At 38.7% G+C, this 17,927-nt stretch overlaps 3 protein-coding genes across 5 annotated transcripts; 2 read left to right on the top strand and 1 right to left on the bottom strand.

Annotated features, from left to right (window-relative positions):
- Nucleotides 1-365: 365 nt before the first annotated feature.
- tmem41b (transmembrane protein 41B) lies at nucleotides 366-3,787 on the bottom strand. The gene is made up of 7 exons (XM_020938928.2): nucleotides 3,579-3,787; nucleotides 2,954-3,071; nucleotides 2,714-2,842; nucleotides 2,368-2,461; nucleotides 2,056-2,160; nucleotides 1,838-1,976; nucleotides 366-1,763 (listed from the first exon to the last, which is right to left on the bottom strand). Exons 1-7 carry the CDS (start codon nucleotides 3,673-3,675, stop codon nucleotides 1,594-1,596), a joined length of 852 nt encoding a protein of 283 aa, XP_020794587.1. The 5' UTR covers nucleotides 3,676-3,787; the 3' UTR covers nucleotides 366-1,593.
- Nucleotides 3,788-4,180: 393 nt separating this feature from the next.
- On the top strand, nucleotides 4,181-11,997 carry ipo7 (importin 7). The gene is made up of 25 exons (XM_020938844.2): nucleotides 4,181-4,377; nucleotides 5,520-5,601; nucleotides 5,859-6,012; nucleotides 6,100-6,258; nucleotides 6,327-6,483; nucleotides 6,560-6,649; nucleotides 6,732-6,826; nucleotides 6,907-6,991; nucleotides 7,070-7,204; nucleotides 7,296-7,395; nucleotides 7,466-7,542; nucleotides 7,619-7,735; nucleotides 7,813-7,902; nucleotides 7,990-8,155; nucleotides 8,232-8,392; nucleotides 8,510-8,638; nucleotides 8,999-9,065; nucleotides 9,169-9,294; nucleotides 9,386-9,483; nucleotides 9,563-9,658; nucleotides 9,745-9,965; nucleotides 10,067-10,272; nucleotides 10,459-10,665; nucleotides 10,740-10,856; nucleotides 10,964-11,997. Exons 1-25 carry the CDS (start codon nucleotides 4,294-4,296, stop codon nucleotides 11,059-11,061), a joined length of 3,117 nt encoding a protein of 1,038 aa, XP_020794503.1. The 5' UTR covers nucleotides 4,181-4,293; the 3' UTR covers nucleotides 11,062-11,997.
- A 33-nt stretch (nucleotides 11,998-12,030) lies between these two features.
- Nucleotides 12,031-17,076, top strand: LOC110172974 (switch-associated protein 70-like). Of its 3 annotated transcripts, XM_020938949.2 has the most exons (12): nucleotides 12,031-12,275; nucleotides 12,529-12,669; nucleotides 12,990-13,163; nucleotides 13,519-13,746; nucleotides 13,822-13,968; nucleotides 14,043-14,151; nucleotides 14,230-14,411; nucleotides 15,018-15,110; nucleotides 15,192-15,358; nucleotides 15,660-15,858; nucleotides 15,978-16,071; nucleotides 16,160-17,076. In XM_020938949.2, exons 1-12 carry the CDS (start codon nucleotides 12,180-12,182, stop codon nucleotides 16,276-16,278), a joined length of 1,749 nt encoding a protein of 582 aa, XP_020794608.2. In that variant the 5' UTR covers nucleotides 12,031-12,179; the 3' UTR covers nucleotides 16,279-17,076. The 3 variants fall into 3 exon arrangements, with proteins under 3 accessions (XP_020794608.2, XP_055010465.1, XP_055010464.1); XM_055154490.1 differs by lacking the exon at nucleotides 12,990-13,163; XM_055154489.1 differs by lacking the exon at nucleotides 15,018-15,110.
- Nucleotides 17,077-17,927: the final 851 nt, after the last annotated feature.

Raw genomic sequence — 17,927 nt, 5'->3', positions numbered from 1 at the left:
CATTCATTGGGTGATAAATAGCCAATACGAAAAATAATATATTGACTTTTAGAATAGGTAGGCAGGCCAATAATACTGAAGCAACACTGTCACCTATACATTTCCGTAAAACATCTATATCAATAAAAATAAGAACGATAATCAACTAATAGAATTTAGTCCGACCCTGCCCTCTAGTGGAAACGTAATTAACATGCTTGCACCAAAATCCTGCACTCTTGTTTCTTTGGCGATTGTTTGAGACATCGTTTAAAATAGCTGGTGATGAGAGTAGTCTTTCTACTAAACATAAATACAAAAGTAGGAATATTATATCACAATCTATCACAAATATTTCACATAAAAAAGCAAAAGTAGACATAATACTCATTCTCTGTGGTTGAATTTTAATTAAACAAGTTGATCAGTGCACACTGAGGGTTTCAAATCAGAGATCAAATTAAGACATCAGATTAAAACTGAGCAAGTTTAACAGATGAAAGAGAATGTATGTTCTTTCTATGTACATTCACCGTATAACTTAATCTTCCACAACTTTAGCAGCAATATATTTTCATATAGCATACAAGCAAAGACCAACATTGTGAAAAAAAAAAGGGGGGTAGGTGTGAGGGTGTGTGTGTGTGTGTGGGGGGGGGGGGGCACAGAACATACAAAGCATGCAGTATAATTGAAATATTTCTCAAAATAGGCACCATCCACTCTCTTCCACTGCTGTCAGCAGGCACCATTAAGACTGTCAATAGCACTGAGGTAATTAGGGGAGTGCTGTACATTTCTGTCTATTTCTGTATTATAAAAGTAAAGTGTGGTATTAGTGCACAATAACCAGGTTAAATATTTTTTTTGAAAAAGTTATTCTTTTCTGAAGTCAATGGAATACTTTAAGATCATATGTGATGATATGTGATTAATGCTATCCAAAGTACAATCTAAGCATGTATTAGCTAAGCTTTAATAAGTAGCAGTTGAAAGAAGAATATTTGTGACAGTAAAATCAGCTGCAACCATCAGTCAAGTCTACCTCTTCAACACATACATTGGCAATTGTGCACCTGGTATAAAAAGTTAAGATTTTTTAAAAGGACATTTTGTTCAATCAATAATTTGCGAATTATTGCTGTCAACATATATTTGACCTGATTTGAACAATAAATATTAAGAGTGTACACAAAATGAGTGTGAAGATATTGCAAATGGAATAGAACATAATTGTTGCAGAAACATATGAGCAGTATCTGTATCTGTTGCAGTATTATAAACTAGTAAAAACAGTGAATAAAATCGGTCTTGCCATTCTATGCTGCCTGTAGCACCTTCAAATAAATGAGCTATAAATTATTAGATGTTAAAATGCATACAAATAATACAACTCACAGAAACTTAACCAATGCAAACAGCATTCCTTGCAGTACAATGGACCACTCAACCACTGCATGCATTTGGTAATTATCAGTAAGTTCTTATTGAGCTGGTGGTCAGTAACCAGCGTCATGAGCAGTGTGGATGCACACAAACACACAGCCAGTTGAGCGACAGCTGCATTGTTCCTGAGCTGAGGAGGAACACAAGGAAAGCATGAGGTGAAGTGCTCTACTCCAGTTTCTTCTGTAGTTTCCTCTGGAAGCACACAGGTAAAATGGAAAGCACTGCTAGTATCCCCAGCACAGCCAGAGAGTTCCAGGACACAGCTTCTCCAGCTGTGGTCAGTTTGTACAGTGTTGTCCCAGCATTTATGGCAACAAAGGACGGCGGTGCAACTCCTGAAAAAATTTTAAAATATGATCATTGAAAAATAAAATTTATAATGACTTAAGAAGAAATATAAAGAAGTTACCTAAAAAGGTACCAATAAAAAACACCCCTAAAGGCACATTGATGACAGGGGATGTTATATTGATAAACCAGTTGGGAAGAAACGGGGTGATTCTCAGGAAGATTATGTAATTTATCAAGTGATCCCTATGTTTGTCCACCTTTAAAAAGAATGACATGAAATTTAATTATAACCCAATGCTTGGGTTTGTTAATCATTACACATTTTGGATATTTCACCTGCTGAGACCATTTCTGAGCTCTGTCTGTGAGATATTTGTAAACCATGGGTCTACCCACCAAGTAAGACAGCATATAACAAAAAGAAGCCCCCAGGCCAGAGCACTGAAAAGTAATACACATTATGCACAAAACTATAACATTAATGTGTGATTTGATGCAGGTACAAACATGCATTTCACTTTATTGCAGTGACCAGAGTATAATACTGTAAATAATAAAAATGTACAGCAGTAAATGGCTATGCGTGATTCATACGACACACCTCAGATTACATTTTCTGTATCAATGCATTTAGCATATTCAACATACCAGGCACACCAGGAATAAGGCCAGGGGGAAAGGATAGAGATATCCTGACAGGATACTTAGAAAAATTGATCCAGGTATCGCAAATGTTTGAAGACTAAGATTGATGTTAAGGTGCAAACAAAATTGAATTTTTTCACTTTTTCATATCAGTGGTAGTGTACTAAATCCAGGTTTAGTGCTGGAATATGATAAAAAAAAAAAAAAAAAAAAAACATAATATGATATAATGTAATGTAGATCTTATAGGCCATCCATATAGTTATTGCAGGTATATGATAAGACCAATACTGAATTATTATTTACTAATTTACAATACAGAAAGAATATGTAGTTTCTGAAAGGATACAAAACATATGTTGCAAAATATGCAACCAGTACTTGAGTGTAGTATGTATCTTTGTATTTGGACAACACTGTCCCCAAAGCTTTGGCATCTTCCATATCTTTAGGGATCTTGATTTTCTCCATTTCGTCTCTGAAAGACATTCCAAAATTAGTGATTATGTAGCATTTGCAATACTAGATTTCTAAATATGTAAGACATTACATAGGACTTCATATCTTAAAATAATAATCAAACCCTTACTCAGAGAGCTCAGGGAAATGTCTGTAGACCAGGTACATGAAAGAGGCAGAACATGTGAAGATAAAAGCCAAAATAAGAAGTGACATCCGCGTTGACCCTTGAGTTGGCTGGGGGGATTCTGTGGAATAAAGCATGTTATAGCAAGTTATCACAGAAATATATGCGATGTTGTTGTTAAGGGGGACAATGATTTAAGGAAGGATTTTCCTATTTGATACGAGCAGTTGCAATATGTGCAGCCAAAACGTTGTTTGTCCTAAAGTGAAATGCAATGATCTGCTTCTTATAACTAATAAAGATAAATGACCTATGAATTATGCGTTTTTGACCTCTGCTCACCTACCTGTCATTAATATTTACACATCAGTGGAAAATGACCAACGAGTCACTTGAAAGGGTCGTCAGCGATATTTAACCGATTCTGTCCATCTCTCTCATATCGTTTGAACATTAGAGCAAGTGAGAGAAAAACATTCAGCATATCTAAGGCCACGTTCTCTTAAAACAGCGAGCGCCTTAGAAATATCTATTGACAGCCTTTAGAGTGGCATAAGATGTTTGTTTCTCAAGGGTGTCGTTGCCTTCTTCTGTTTAGCGTTTAGCCGCAAGCGTAGCATGGACATACCTTTGAGTATCGGTGTTTTACTCGCATCCTCATTTGATTCCGCATGTGTCGAGGAGAGGCCGTCTATTTCTTGTCTTTCTCTCCGCCTTTTAGCCATTTTTCTCGGCTCAAATCAGATCGGGGATTAGAAAATCGGTAACAGAAACGGAATCAACCACAACCGGCGAGTTTCTCAGTACAGTCTTGTGACGAAATGCCATGACCTTTTACCTTCGTGTGCGGGCAAGAGAAACAGCGCCCCCTATCAGAAAACCATTATTTCTATGGAGAAAACTCAAGTCAAGCTCAAAGATAAATTTTGGATTGCACCAAAATAAAAGCGTCGTGAACTGTTATAGAATGTATGTAGTACGTATCTATGTATGGCACAAAATCAGCACATGAAGAACTATATCAGTGAACGATAGATAGTCCATTCAATATCAATATTTCTTTCTGGAACTTGAAAGTTTACGTGACATAGTCTAAAATGTGTTCTTCAACTAAAATTGGGAGATCAAAATATGGACTAAAAGACTTTGACTACAACTCCCAGAGTGTCCTGAGCGCCGCCGGATGTGCATGTTGCACAAGTGCGGCGCTGAACTATCCGGGTACTTCTCCGCTCCTTCCTTTCGCGCCGGGTAACCGGAGAGCTGTGCGTCCATGTGCGCAGTGACTGGGAATTGACGGACCTCTACAAAACTAAATCCGAGTCGTAAGCAGAGTTCTCGTTATGGATCCTGACGCTCTGATCGAGGCCCTTCGGGGCACGATGGACCCCAATCTGCGGGAGGCCGCGGAGAGGCGGCTGAACGAGGTAAAAGTCTGTCGGTTAACGATGGCAATAGTGGCGCGGTCTCAGCGCGGCCTCCGTTCACAACATCAAGATGGAGCGATCTCCATTACCCTATGCGAACCTACGCTGTGTCCCGTCACTCGATATGCAGTGATATTGGCTTTTTAGATGCGCTGTCATATGTGGAGCTCATATTTAGTGACCTAGTGTTATTTTCCACCCATAATATCTAAGGTGTCAGGAATCAGCGCAAGTGTTAGCCCAAACCGAGCCAGCTGTGCCGCTGTGTCCCGTTAGCCCCCTCTGCCTGATCTGTGGCAGTAATTGCTGTGGCTATTGCGCACTTTTGAAAAATTCTGCTAGAGTATACACTTTTCCTTGTCGTTACTGTTACTGTGTTTGGCTGAATTTGAGGCTGGTTGATTGAAAGGCTATGGTCAGTGCCACATTTAATGGCAGGCTAAGCGTGTCTGTAGCTAAACGAGGCGAGCTAACCTTGCTGCTTGTGGATGAGCTGCTGCTCACGTGTCACTGTGACAATACTTCAAGTAAACAAGTTTATCTTCTCCGAAGTTATAAATATTACCTGAAATGCTTCCGTTATATCCCACTCATACGTCAGTTTTAATGATTTTGGATTGCGCATGACATTTTTTACTACTTTACAAATGCTCATACCTTTTAGGTGTCATTAACATTGCTTTAGTTTAAATCGTTTTTGATTGTCTCTATTCTCACATTTCTTCTTGTATCCATTACGTTAGAAGGTACCTCTTAACAATGCACATTTGCACATGTACCTTTGTTTTGTTTACTTTTCACAAGTGAAGAAAATGTATTCTTTCATAGAGTATTTATGCTATTGGTTAAAACACTTATGTTTGTTAAACCTATTGGCCTGGCATCCTCTACGTTTTTCTTTAGCACTCACATAAGCATGAGTAGTGCAGTGCTCACATGCCATGACACTGTAGTTTGGAATGACTTCACTTCCAGCCCGCGGTAATTGTGTTGTGCTATCATCCAGTGAAGGCTAGAGGCATTTAAAGTCTTTGCAACGTTTATGATTGCATGGTATCAGTGATTCATTTGTTCATTACAGACAAGCAATTTTACATCAATATCAGTGTCATCATAGACAAATGTCTGTTTCTGGTTCACAGGCTCACACCCAGGTTAACTTTGTGTCTACTCTGCTGCAACTCACCATGTCTGGTCAACTGGATTTGGATATCAGACAAGCAGGTAATTCATAATTTTTTGTAAACACATTTGCATTGCTGTTCTGTTGCTTATAAAGTCTACGTCAGTATGTTGGATTTTGATGGCCCTTCCTTTAGTCAGTGGTCCGGCATCTTCTTCATTCCTGGAGCTCTCCCTGTGAGCCACATTCAAAACATTTGAACTTCTCAGTGTTCTTTCTTTTGTTGTTTGGATTTCTGGGCTCTGTATTGTATGTGGGTATTTTGTAAACATTTTATTTATTTATTTTTTATAAATAGGTGTAATTTACCTTAAGAACATGATCACTCAACACTGGAGTGATGGTGATGACTCGGGCACAGACACGCCAGCCAATAACATCCCTGAGGCGGACAGGGACTTTATTCGAGAGAACATAATAGAAGCTATCATCCACTCTCCTGAGCGCATCAGGTAACTATGGCCCCATATACTCAAAAATTAGATGGCACACTGCTTTTTCTGTGGAAGCTTTAATTTACTATTATACTTTTTACTTAGAGTCCAGTTGACAACGTGTATTCATCATATGATCAAGACTGATTACCCTGTCAAGTGGAGGTCTTTTGTGGACAAAATTGCTTTCTATCTGCAGTCGGATAATAGTGGATCCTGGCTTGGAATCTTGCTTTGTCTTTATCAGCTTGTCAAAAACTATGAGTAAGTCAATCTCTCTGATGTTAAAGTGTTATTACAGTCCATAGTGTAACTTTAACTGTGTGAAACAGATACAAAAAGCCAGAGGAGCGTCAGCCTTTGATAGCTGCCATGGATGTTTTCATGCCCATGCTCAAAGACCTCTTCATCCGGCTTCTCCCAAACCCCTCCAGTGAGTCTGTCCTGATCCAGAAACAAATCCTCAAAATCCTCTATGCCCTCTTCCAGGTAACTGCACTGCATGTTTTCTTTTGAAACTATATTTTGATGTGTTTGTCATACCTTTTTCTTTTTATCTATTCAGTACAACCTTCCCCTTGAGCTAATCAACAGACATAATCTAACAGAATGGATGGGAATCTTCAGGACAATAGTGGACAGAGATGTTCCTATAGTAAGGGCGCATTCATTTCTGTGCATTGAATATTTTGGTGATGCTGTAGAATTTTGTTGGCAATGTGTATTTTGTTATCTAGGAGACCATGCAGACCGATGAGGATGAGCGCCCTGAGCTGCCGTGGTGGAAGTGTAAGAAGTGGGCACTTCACATCTTGGCTCGACTGTTTGAAAGGTGAAGCTTTGAACTATTCACTTAGAAAGAAAGAAAAAAATCTTTGTTTCTAAAAATAATCGTTTATAATCGTATTCTAGATATGGCAGTCCAGGCAACACAACCAAAGAGTACACAGAATTTGCAGAATTTTTCCTCAAAGAGTATGCAGTTGCAGCACAGCAGGTATGTTGGGTATTTTTTCCCATCCTGTTTAGGTCTGAAATGGAAATTTTCAAAATTCAAGTATTCTTTTTTTTGTAGGTACTCCTTAAAGTCTTATATCAGTATAAGACATCACAATATGTTGCTCCTCGAGTACTCCAGCAGACACTCAACTTTATCAACCAGGGAATTGCACACGCACTGACGTGGAAGAATCTCAAGCCACACATTCAGGTATAAATGAATTTGATATAACTGAGTGTTAGTTATGTTCTCAATCGTGGGCTGGGTTGCTGATCCTTGACTCATTGTTTTCGTTTTGCAGGTTATTATTCAGGATGTGGTTTTCCCCCTCATGTGTTATACAGACAGTGATGAGGAGTTATGGCAGGAAGATCCCTACGAGTATATTCGCATGAAATTTGGTACGAAGAAAACCATGGCATACACAGTACATAAGTGCGTGACTGATTATTAAGTTTCTTTTGCTCATAGATGTTTTTGAGGACTTCATTTCCCCCACAACAGCAGCACAAACACTACTGTTCACTGCTTGTATGAAGAGAAAAGAGGTATGGATTAAATGCAACTCATACATCTTATGTTATTGTTCTAAATTTAACCTAATGATTTTGATATTCTGATCAGGTGCTACAAAAGACCATGGGATTCTGCTACCAAATTCTTACAGACCCAGCATCAGACCCCAGAAAAAAGGATGGTGCCCTCCACATGATAGGATCATTGGCTGAGATTCTACTCAAGGTTTTTTTTTTTACTTGATGTTTACCTGTTAGTTTCCAAGGTTTTAAGCCACTAACGTTGCAATTAATTTGTAACAGAAAAAAATTTACAAGGACCAGATGGAGTTCATGCTGCAGAATCACGTCTTCCCCCTTTTCCGCAGTGAACTGGGATATATGAGAGCTAGGGTAAGCGTGATTGGCCTTAAGACTTATTCACAGTTGGTTTGTTCATTTGCAAAACGTTGATTAATTTCTGTTTATTTAAACTTGAAGGCATGCTGGGTGCTGCATTACTTTTGTGAGGTGAAGTTCAAAAGTGACCAGAACCTGCAGTCCGCTCTTGAGCTCACTCGACTTTGCCTGATAAATGACAATGAGATGCCAGTGAAGGTAGAGGCTGCTATTGCTTTGCAGGTTCTCATCAGCAACCAAGAAAAAGGTATGTGCACTGCATGTTAACCCTCTGTTTTAATTGTCTAAAATGTAACTAATTTGTGTCTTAAATCTTGTTTTAGCCAAAGAATATATTACTCCGTTCATCAGGCCCGTGATGCAAGCGCTCCTTCACATTGTCAGAGAGACTGAGAATGATGACCTCACTAATGTCATACAGAAGATGATCTGTGAATACAGTGAGGAAGTTACACCCATAGCAGTGGAAATGACACAACATCTGGTTAGTACAACTGACATCTATCATGATCACTGCTCCAGTGAAAAGTCCTAATAAATTAATTAATATACATATTAAACTTTGTTGTGTGGATTGGAATCTAATGGTTTGCATTTTCAGGCAATGACATTCAATCAGGTGATTCAGACGGGGCCAGATGAGGAGGGAGGAGATGACAAGGCAGTGACGGCCATGGGCATCCTCAACACCATTGACACATTGTTAAGTGTTGTAGAGGACCACAAAGAGGTGAGCTGCTGTTGCCCACACTCGCTCGTCATTTCCATAGAGCCCTCTTCATTCGGACGGAGCTTCTGCCAACACACTTCAGCCTCCCACCAACTCCTGGGAACACGTTCTGTTCTCACCATGTTCAAAATGACTCACAGGCTGAGCCACACTCTAGAAATAGTGCTCAGGCAGACAGCCATTTCTGACCAAACTAGAGCCATTTAATTTATAAAACCAGAGAATGGGAAATCTGACATGCATTTATTGTCAGTTAAAATTTTCTAAATTGTTAAAATGCATTTATCCAACTGGGTAAATTCTGTATTTTTTGTATTATACATTTTTCAATCTGGTGATACATTTTCTGTGCTCTTGTAGATCACTCAGCAGTTGGAAGGCATTTGTCTGCAGGTTATTGGAACTGTGCTGCAGCAGCATGTTCTTGGTAAGCTCACTAAGCAAGACTGTAGAATGGCATTGCACCTCATTGCTGGCCTTTATGTTGAATAGTGCTAAAGAAAAATATGTAACGTTTTTCTGTTTTTCAGAGTTTTATGAAGAGATCTTGTCCCTAGCTCACAGCCTGACGTGCCAGCAGGTGTCACCTCAAATGTGGCAGCTGCTTCCACTTGTGTATGAAGTCTTCCAGCAGGATGGGTTTGATTACTTCACAGGTGCATGCTTGTTCTTACAACATGGGCATTTTTTGTTATGGTATATATGGTTAGAAAATTTTTAACAAATTCAATAAATTGCCTTTTTCAGATATGATGCCACTTCTTCACAACTATGTCACAGTAGATACTGACACACTCCTCTCTGATACCAAATACCTGGAGATTATCTTTAGCATGTGCAAGAAGGTAAATAAAACAGAAGTTTTATTGGTACTGTTGCCATAAACTGTTTTTAGAAGTGAGCCTTACAAGACATTTCCCTCAGATCCTAACAGGGGACCCCGGTGAAGACCCAGAATGCCATGCTGCTAAACTATTGGAAGTTATTATTCTTCAGTGCAAGGGCCGTGGCATTGACCAGGTTAGAAAAAGTAAAAATGTATTGTTTCATGTATGGGACACACCCTGTTGTTTCATGCTTGAATAAACATAATGTCATTATTGCAGGTGGTGCCCCTGTTTGTGGCTCTTGCACTGGAGCGTTTGACAAGGGAGGTGAAGACCAGCGAGCTGAGGACCATGTGTCTGCAGGTCGCCATAGCAGCACTTTACTACAGCCCTCCTCTTCTCCTCAACACTCTGGAGAATCTCCGCTTCCCCAACAACACCGAGCCAATCACTAACCACTTCATATCACAGTGGCTCAAAGACATTGACTGCTTCCTTGGGTAAACGGACTTGATACAATGGAATAATTAAACCATTGACACCAATTGAGCTACAACTTGGTGACAACAATAGTATAATTCTAAATTTCTTTCCTCTGCAGACTACATGACAGAAAAATGGCCATTCTGGGTCTCTGCGCCTTGATGGACCTTGACCACAGGCCTCAGGCTGTCAACCAAGTGGCCGGTCAGCTCCTGCCAGCTGCCATCATGCTCTTCAGCGGTCTTAAGAGGGCGTATGCTTGCCGGGCTGAGCATGAGAATGATGATGACGATGATGAAGATGGGGAAGAAGATGATGAAACTGGTAGGATTTGTGATTTATTGTTTGTTTTTTTTGTATGACCTCATGATCCACACATTTTTTTGTTTGTATGTCCACTTAAATTATTATTCATGTCACCGTTCCTGTCGTGGACTGTGCTTAAAATCAAACCTCTGCTCCAGAAAAGTCTATAATTTGTTTATTTTCTACTTTTTTTTTTTTTATTAGCTGAACTTAACAGTGATGAGGACGATATTGATGAAGAGGGGCAGGAGTATCTGGAGATGTTGGCAAAGCAGGCCGGAGAGGATGGAGATGATGAAGACTGGGAGGAAGATGATGCAGAGGAGACAGCACTCGAGGGATACACTACTTCAGTAGACGATGAAGACAATTTTGTAGACGAGTATCAAATCTTCAAAGCCATATTACAAAGTAAGACAAGTACTGATTAGCTACTAAATGTGTTGTTATGAAGCAGTGCAATGATAATTCTTTTCTTCTTTTAGACATTGAGCTCCGTGACCCGGCGTGGTACCAGGCTCTGACACAGGCACTGGATGAGGAGCAGGGCAAACAGCTTCAGGACATTGGCACACTCGCAGACCAGAGACGGGCAGCACACGGTACCCAAATATTTTTTTTTTATGGGTCATTGGATGCAGTTGTCTCAAGTGCAAAATGCTTTATTACACTCTGACGTAAATTACTAATGTATTTTCTTTCTCTGTAGAATCCAAAATGATTGAGAAACACGGAGGATACAAGTTCACAGCACCTGTTGTACCACCAACGTTCAACTTTGGGGGCGCTGCTCCGGGAATGAATTGAGTCCTCCATTCTACTTTTTATTACTCTGTGACTGATTGTAGTGAAGTGAAAAAGCTTGTGTTGTTCCCTTAAGTAGTGGTTCCAGAACAGGTTCTTCTCAGTCATTCTTCAAACTGTTATTGGAAATCCACCAGAAGACGTGGGAAAGCAACCAAAATGTAACCAGTGGCTGAGGCGAACAAACCAACTTAAACTTGAGCACGATGCAAGAGAAGAAGCTCTGAACAACGTTGTCTTTTGGAGTCCAGTGGAGGGGAAGCTATAATGGCAACTCTTCCCCACTCAAACAAAATTGGGGGTTAATAGCAACACATTAGAAAATGGGACAAAATCCATTATCACTGAGGCCAAGAGGCCATGTTATACCTCTGGTTGTGGTGATAACATTTATCTCCTGCATAAACAAAACAGGTTTATGTACATAGAAGCCAAGGTTATTGATTTTTTTTCAAGTAGCCTTGAAAATGACCTAAGGCGTTTGTAAGGTATCAACAGCTGTATTCATATGTAGCATATTGGATACTTCATAGCACTATGTGATGCCTGATCTCTGTAAATTAATAACTAGCACTTTCATATTGTTCAGGTCTCCTAGCCTTCTGTATTGGACTGCAAATTTTTTAATTGAGGACTATTTAAACTGAACCGCTGTAACTTTGTTACTTGGAAGTGACTTCAGTAATGGCTGGTTGTCATTGTTACAGAGAGGGTTGTGGAAAACTTGTAAACGACAAATTCAGGTAAAAAAAAAAAAAAAAAAAGAATGCTCTTGGTGTTCAGTATGGCTATAGGAAATGCATTTGTGAGCACTGGAAGTACAATTGACTACATTTTTCGCATGTACAATTGGACTTATCGTGAAGGTCTCAAGCTTTTGGTTGGTGTATGGATAAATCATCTATATATACAACGACATAATTAAAAAAGCTAAGGGAATGTCTTGAGTGTTTTTTTTGTAAATTTGCATTCTGATGTATTCCCTTGTGTTTTTTCTTTTTGGGTGGACCATGAGAGAGTATGAAAATCATTTCAATCAAGCATTACAGTAATAAGCTCTTCTCTCAATTGTGCTTTCACAATAGACTAGTAAGGAAACTTAATTCTTTTGCCAAGACAAAATGTGGGACCAGGAAGAACTTTTGAAATGTATCTGGCATGCTTTCACAGCCTTAGATGTGGATCTTCGTGGAAAAGTATCCAAATCTCAGTTAAAGGTCTGTTTATTTTGATGATCAACTTAAATTTTAAATGCCAAATTTAAGTGGTACTTGAAAGGATTTTAATTCACATTACATCTGCAGTGTTTTGGAATAATTCAGGTTCTCACGTTCTAGGCACATAAATGTTTTTGCTTGTATTTGCAAAACTTTATAAAATGGTGTTTCTTGGCTTTGAAACTTTTGGAGATTATGCACAAATAATCTCATATGTAGATTTACAAGTATGCGGGTTGTTTGCACTTTACAGGTTTTGTCTGTCAATCTTTGTGCTGTGATGAAGATCCCCTTTGATCTTTGTGAGCTGGAAAAGCATTTCAAAGGTGAAGAGCCGGGTCCTCTGTCCAACCAGGGATACATGCCCTATTTGAGCAACTACATCCTCAATAAGGTGGACTAAAATGTATATTACAGTCTATGTATATAATTCATTTGTAACATTTACTACAAGGCAATACAATACACTTAAATGTGTGGAAAAATAAGCTAATTTAAAGGTGCTTCATGCAACTTTTCTGGTGGCGGGACCTACTTGTTTCCATTGGCTTGGTACAATATTCCCCAGTATGGTCTTAAAACTGACCATCTTCATGGAGACAAGCAGGTGACACCACCGGACCAAATTACTGTGTAGAGCGGCAACACTTCTAATGATAAGAATGAATGCTCCAAACCAGAAAAAGTTGCATATTGCCCCTTAATTTTTTTTAGGTACAAGACAATTTTGACATTTTGGAGTTGTTCAAGTTCTGCTGGATGTTGTGTTACAAGAAAAACCTCTCCATTCAACATCTGCGCATCTCACATGACGATGCATACAAAGTCTGGTGCATCTTCAACTTGTTATCTGAGAGCAAATACCCACTGTACATTGTAAACCAGGAGGTGAGCACTGAGGAAAAACTTGGTTATATACAGTATATTGCTTCTCCAGATGTCTAATATTGAAAATGTATCTCATACTTGGCACATATTTGTTCTAAGCTGCTCTGTGTGTCCATATGTTGTTCCCAGTGTGTCCTCTAGTTAGTCTGTTCAAAAAGGCAAGTCTAATGCACTGAATACAAATTTTATAGACAAGAAAATGGGCTAACATTGTGACTGTGGTTACACAATTAACCTATGAAACACATTATTTTTACCCCATATATTGGGGAATATTTAGGACCATCACTACTGGCCAGACTTCCACACAGCTGTATCTGTGTATCTGTAATATCTATAAATGTGTTTTGTGCAGATTGAATATTTATTGAAGATGTTGACCAGTGCTATGGGTGACATATGGAGTGGAAGAAACTTTACAGAGTATCATCTTGAAAGGAATTTGCATGATACAAACTCTCTAACTGTTTGGGAGCTGATTGAGCTTGTGGGAATGCATTTTTTCAAAAACAAAAGTGTCCGAACTCTGTCTACAGCCATCAATGAAGTGTTTGAAGAGCTCATTCTCGGCATACTCAAGCAGGTATCACATGCTACTTTCAAATCATAATTTCAGATTTTTTCAAACAAGCAAGCAACAATTATGTCCCTTTTTAAGGGACACATGGTTAAAAGATGCCCCAAAGGTAAAAACTGGACAGAGTACTGGTTTGTGCTTCGAACCAATTCCCTGGAGTATTATGTCTCAGAGGATTTAATGGAGATAAAAGGAATAGTTGTTATAGATAGCAACTGCACAGTTGAGGTAAATTTGGCACATTAAAATTTAAACATTGCATCTCCTCTAAAATTTGTAAATACTACCCTCTGTCCACACAGTCTCTGCCAGATAAAGATGGAAAAAGCTGTATTTTTTCCATCAAAAGTGGTGACACAAGTTTTGTGGTCAGTGCATCAGATAAAATGAAAAAAAGGGAATGGATTAAAGGTAAGCATCTTCTTATCAAATGTTTGTAGTTTGTTAGTATGGCCTCCTTTTAACTCTATGGTCGTTCTTAAACTTCAGCCATTGAAAAGTGCATTCAGATCCAGAAGTTGGGGATGCTGCCTCCTCAGCGTCAGGCTCGTGAGGAACGTAGGGAGCAGAGGAGGAGACAGCAGGTTGCAGAGGACAAGTTGATGGAGCAGATCAAGAAGCTACTGGCCACCAATGAGAACAAGCAGAAGCAACTGGAGACTCTGGAGAAGGTACTGTACATAAATGAACCCTTTTAGTTCACCAATATTCATGCATGTTCATAACAATATTCATTAAAATGGGGAATATTTCTATATCTTTCTTTCAAGTGTGTATCACTTCTTAATGAATTATAATTTTACTTAAAACCAAACATGACTGCAGCAACTTTTTGAATAGTGAATAGAGGGGCCCCAAACTGAATTTTGCACATGGCGTCCCAGATGCTCGGAACAGCCCTGGTTATACTGTTCCTGGTTGATTAGTGACATTGTAAACACATCTAAAAATAAGCATAGGGCAAACACAAAGAGAGGGAAACTCCAATCCAGATAAAACAGATGACGAATGAAAAGCAGTAGAGCATGGCCATCAGTGAGTGGCATGGGCAGGGCACCATATGCACCTTTTCACTTCTCTTTTCTAAAATAGTTTTTTTACCAACACACCCGCTTTAGTAGCTGGGATTAAACTTTGACTGTATTTAGTCAACATAGTTTTTAAAAAAAGGTTTATGGTTTATTGTGTAACCACAGAGTAATTTGACTATTTGAAACTAAACCTAGAACCACCTGCTGTACAAACTAAATGTAACAAATCATACTTGTGTTTTATAGAGAGTGGAAGATATCTACATAGAGAATGAGAGAAGGAAGACTAATTTAGATCTGCAGGACTGCTTCAGGCTGGATCTAGAGAGAGAGAAAATGGTGACTACATATTATGTACAAACAGTGTTGTTTATTCCAGTGCCAAGAAATTCATTGATTTGGGATGTCTCTGTGTTTAAGATGAGACTCCAGGTGGAAGAGCAAGTGGCACAGAAGTCATCAGAGCTAGAGCATTCCCTCCTCCGTGCGAAGGAGTTGGAGAATATGTACCACAGCCTGCAGGAGGCGCTAGAAGACGAGAGACAGGCCAAACAAGACCAAGAGGCCAAGACTGAACTGCAGGCGAGGTTTGTTATATTGTACACTCTCCAGATACTTCCCCATATTTTATCTACCGTATATAGTTCCTCAAATATATTTTTAAACTGTAAAATAATTTATGCCATCATATTTAGAAAGTTAGGTCATACTTTTACTTCCCCCATATACTGAAATGTCAATATATGAATTGTTGCATGAGAGTGCATCAGAAAAATGTTATATTGTCAAGAATTATTAATATTACTGTATCATTAATATGTCTGTAGCCTAAAAATAGATTTATTCTGAATAAATCTGAATCTGAATTTTCTGTGTAATTCTTTTTAGGCTTTTGGAGGAGGAGGTCTTGAAAAGAGCAGAGTTGGAGCAGATGCACCTAAACCAGCAGAGGGCGCTATCCCAGAGTCAGACCCAGAGACAAGAGCTGGAGGCCCAAATGCAGGACCAAGAGAGGAGACTACAGGAGGCCACTCAGCAGCTGGAGAGACTGGAGAGGCAAAGAGCCCGGACTGACCAGCACTATCAGGTCAACTAATCATATAAATATATACATGACTTTCTATTATTCTACTCTTCAAGATGTGATTATACTGTTAATTTAATACAGATTTATTATGTCATTTTTACAAAATTATATACTTACAGGATGTGACCCGAAAACTGGAGCACGTTGCAAACAAATGTAACAACAATATAGTGATCACCAGATATGAAGGACTGCTGCGTCTCACACAGCCAGGTATATGTTAAATTGTTTTATGGAAGTTTTCTTAATTGTAAACAGTCTGCAAAGATTGTACAGCACATATATTTTCTTACCTTTGTAGGTCATAAAAGGCCTCACTTAATCACTAACTGGGGACCGTCAGCCTTCACAGAGGGGGAGTTGGAGGTACGCAAGAGGTTCTGGCAGAAAAATAAGAATTGGTCTGCTGCAGCTGAGTGAAGTCCAGTGAATCAGCAAATACAGAGCACCATACTGACCAAAACTGTGTAAACATAATTTTATGTAGCCAGTTATTGCTTTGCGTGCATTTTAAAAACATGTTTATATTGCTTTTATAATTTCATATACTGTACACTGCAGTTTATTCTTTCTCTAGATTTGTTCAGCTGAGTACATTTGAAATGTTTTTGACACATTTTTTGTGATATGTACTTGTTATCAATACTTTTGTAATGTATTATTATCCACTAGGGGTCCTCATTTGAACAGTGAAATTAAAATTAGGCTCCTCACTGCTGGGGGTGTCAAAACATAGAGCTGATTTAGCTTGCATAGAGACCAATTTTTTAAATTTTTTTTATTTGATGAACTTGGCAAAAGCAGCTTAAAATCAATTTCATATAGATATTTTTATTAATGATATGTTGGTCTAATCCTGTAATGTTTGGTCAAAACACAACCTTTGTTAAAATAACAAAAGATTAACTGTTCCCTGGAATGGAGAGGCATGCAGCCATTTGGTCCAAAGACATTTTCTTATCCCAGACAGGAAAACAGCTTATCCAAAAATAAGGCCATCTCTCGCTGAATCACCATCAGACACTTGTACCCTTAATGCCTGTGACAAATTATACTAATCCCAGTCATGAATATCTGCAGCCCATGTAATCTGAAGCACAGAAATATGCCTGACAGATTTCCTTTTTCTGAGTAACAACATCCTAGTGTTGATGGTGATGAGCTTTACTGCCCAGTGGTGTCAATGCGCAATTTAATAAAATACATTTTAAAAGTGAATTTACATGGTGTCTAATATTACTTTAAATGTTACAAAATTTGTCACAATTTATTCTAAGACACAACTAAAAGAACCAGTCAAGCCAGCCAGGAAATGTATTATCTGTTGCAATCCTAAAATGACTACATATCCATGGGTTTCAGAATAATTATATAATTTCAGAAAAATTTTGACTATTGCCACAGGAATTAACTACTTAAAACTAATTATATAATAACATATGAAATGAATAGTAACCCCAACAGCTCGAAACTATAAAATCTCCCATAATGTAGCCTATTCGGTTGGTTCAGTGTTGAGTTTGAGGAATCTGACCCAGTCCTCCTGGTGTTTTGCGATGGACCAGTGAGGACGCTGTGGAGCAGGTGGACCTCAGACGGGCCCCCAGCAGCTCTCACACTACACACATTGAGGAGGAGGCCCTACGGAAACAGACCAATAAAATAAATCACTATCATCTGTCACCCGAGTATTTTTCAGGGCCCTTGTAAAGCCATTGTTTCATGCAACAAGCATTTTTGTGCAGCTGTGAAGTTCAGGAAAAAAAGACCTACGTGCAAAGGTTGCCTTAAATTTGTCTTTTTCAACAAAATCAAATTTAATCAAACAATATTAATCTCATCACGTCACATAAGACAACAATTACAAATAAATTGTGTTTTCATAAATAATAAAATCATTTAGACTGAAGCTTTGAAGATGAAATGAGCAACAAAAGTCTCTTCACGCAATGCTTATGTAATGTTCCTCATTTCTAGGTTACATAGTTGATTTGGTCTGGTCTGAAGGAATGCAGTTTTGAGAGATTAATAAGTGACTAAAAATGTGTGGAAAATGTTCCATTAAAATG

The sequence above is a fragment of the Boleophthalmus pectinirostris genome, unplaced genomic scaffold (genome assembly GCF_026225935.1).
Source record: "Boleophthalmus pectinirostris isolate CB_2022bp ecotype Guang Dong unplaced genomic scaffold, ASM2622593v1 HiC_scaffold_19, whole genome shotgun sequence".
NCBI lineage: Eukaryota > Metazoa > Chordata > Actinopteri > Gobiiformes > Gobiidae > Boleophthalmus > Boleophthalmus pectinirostris.
The sequence above is the reverse complement of the archived record's forward strand: the minus strand, read 5'-3'. Positions and strand labels throughout refer to the sequence as shown.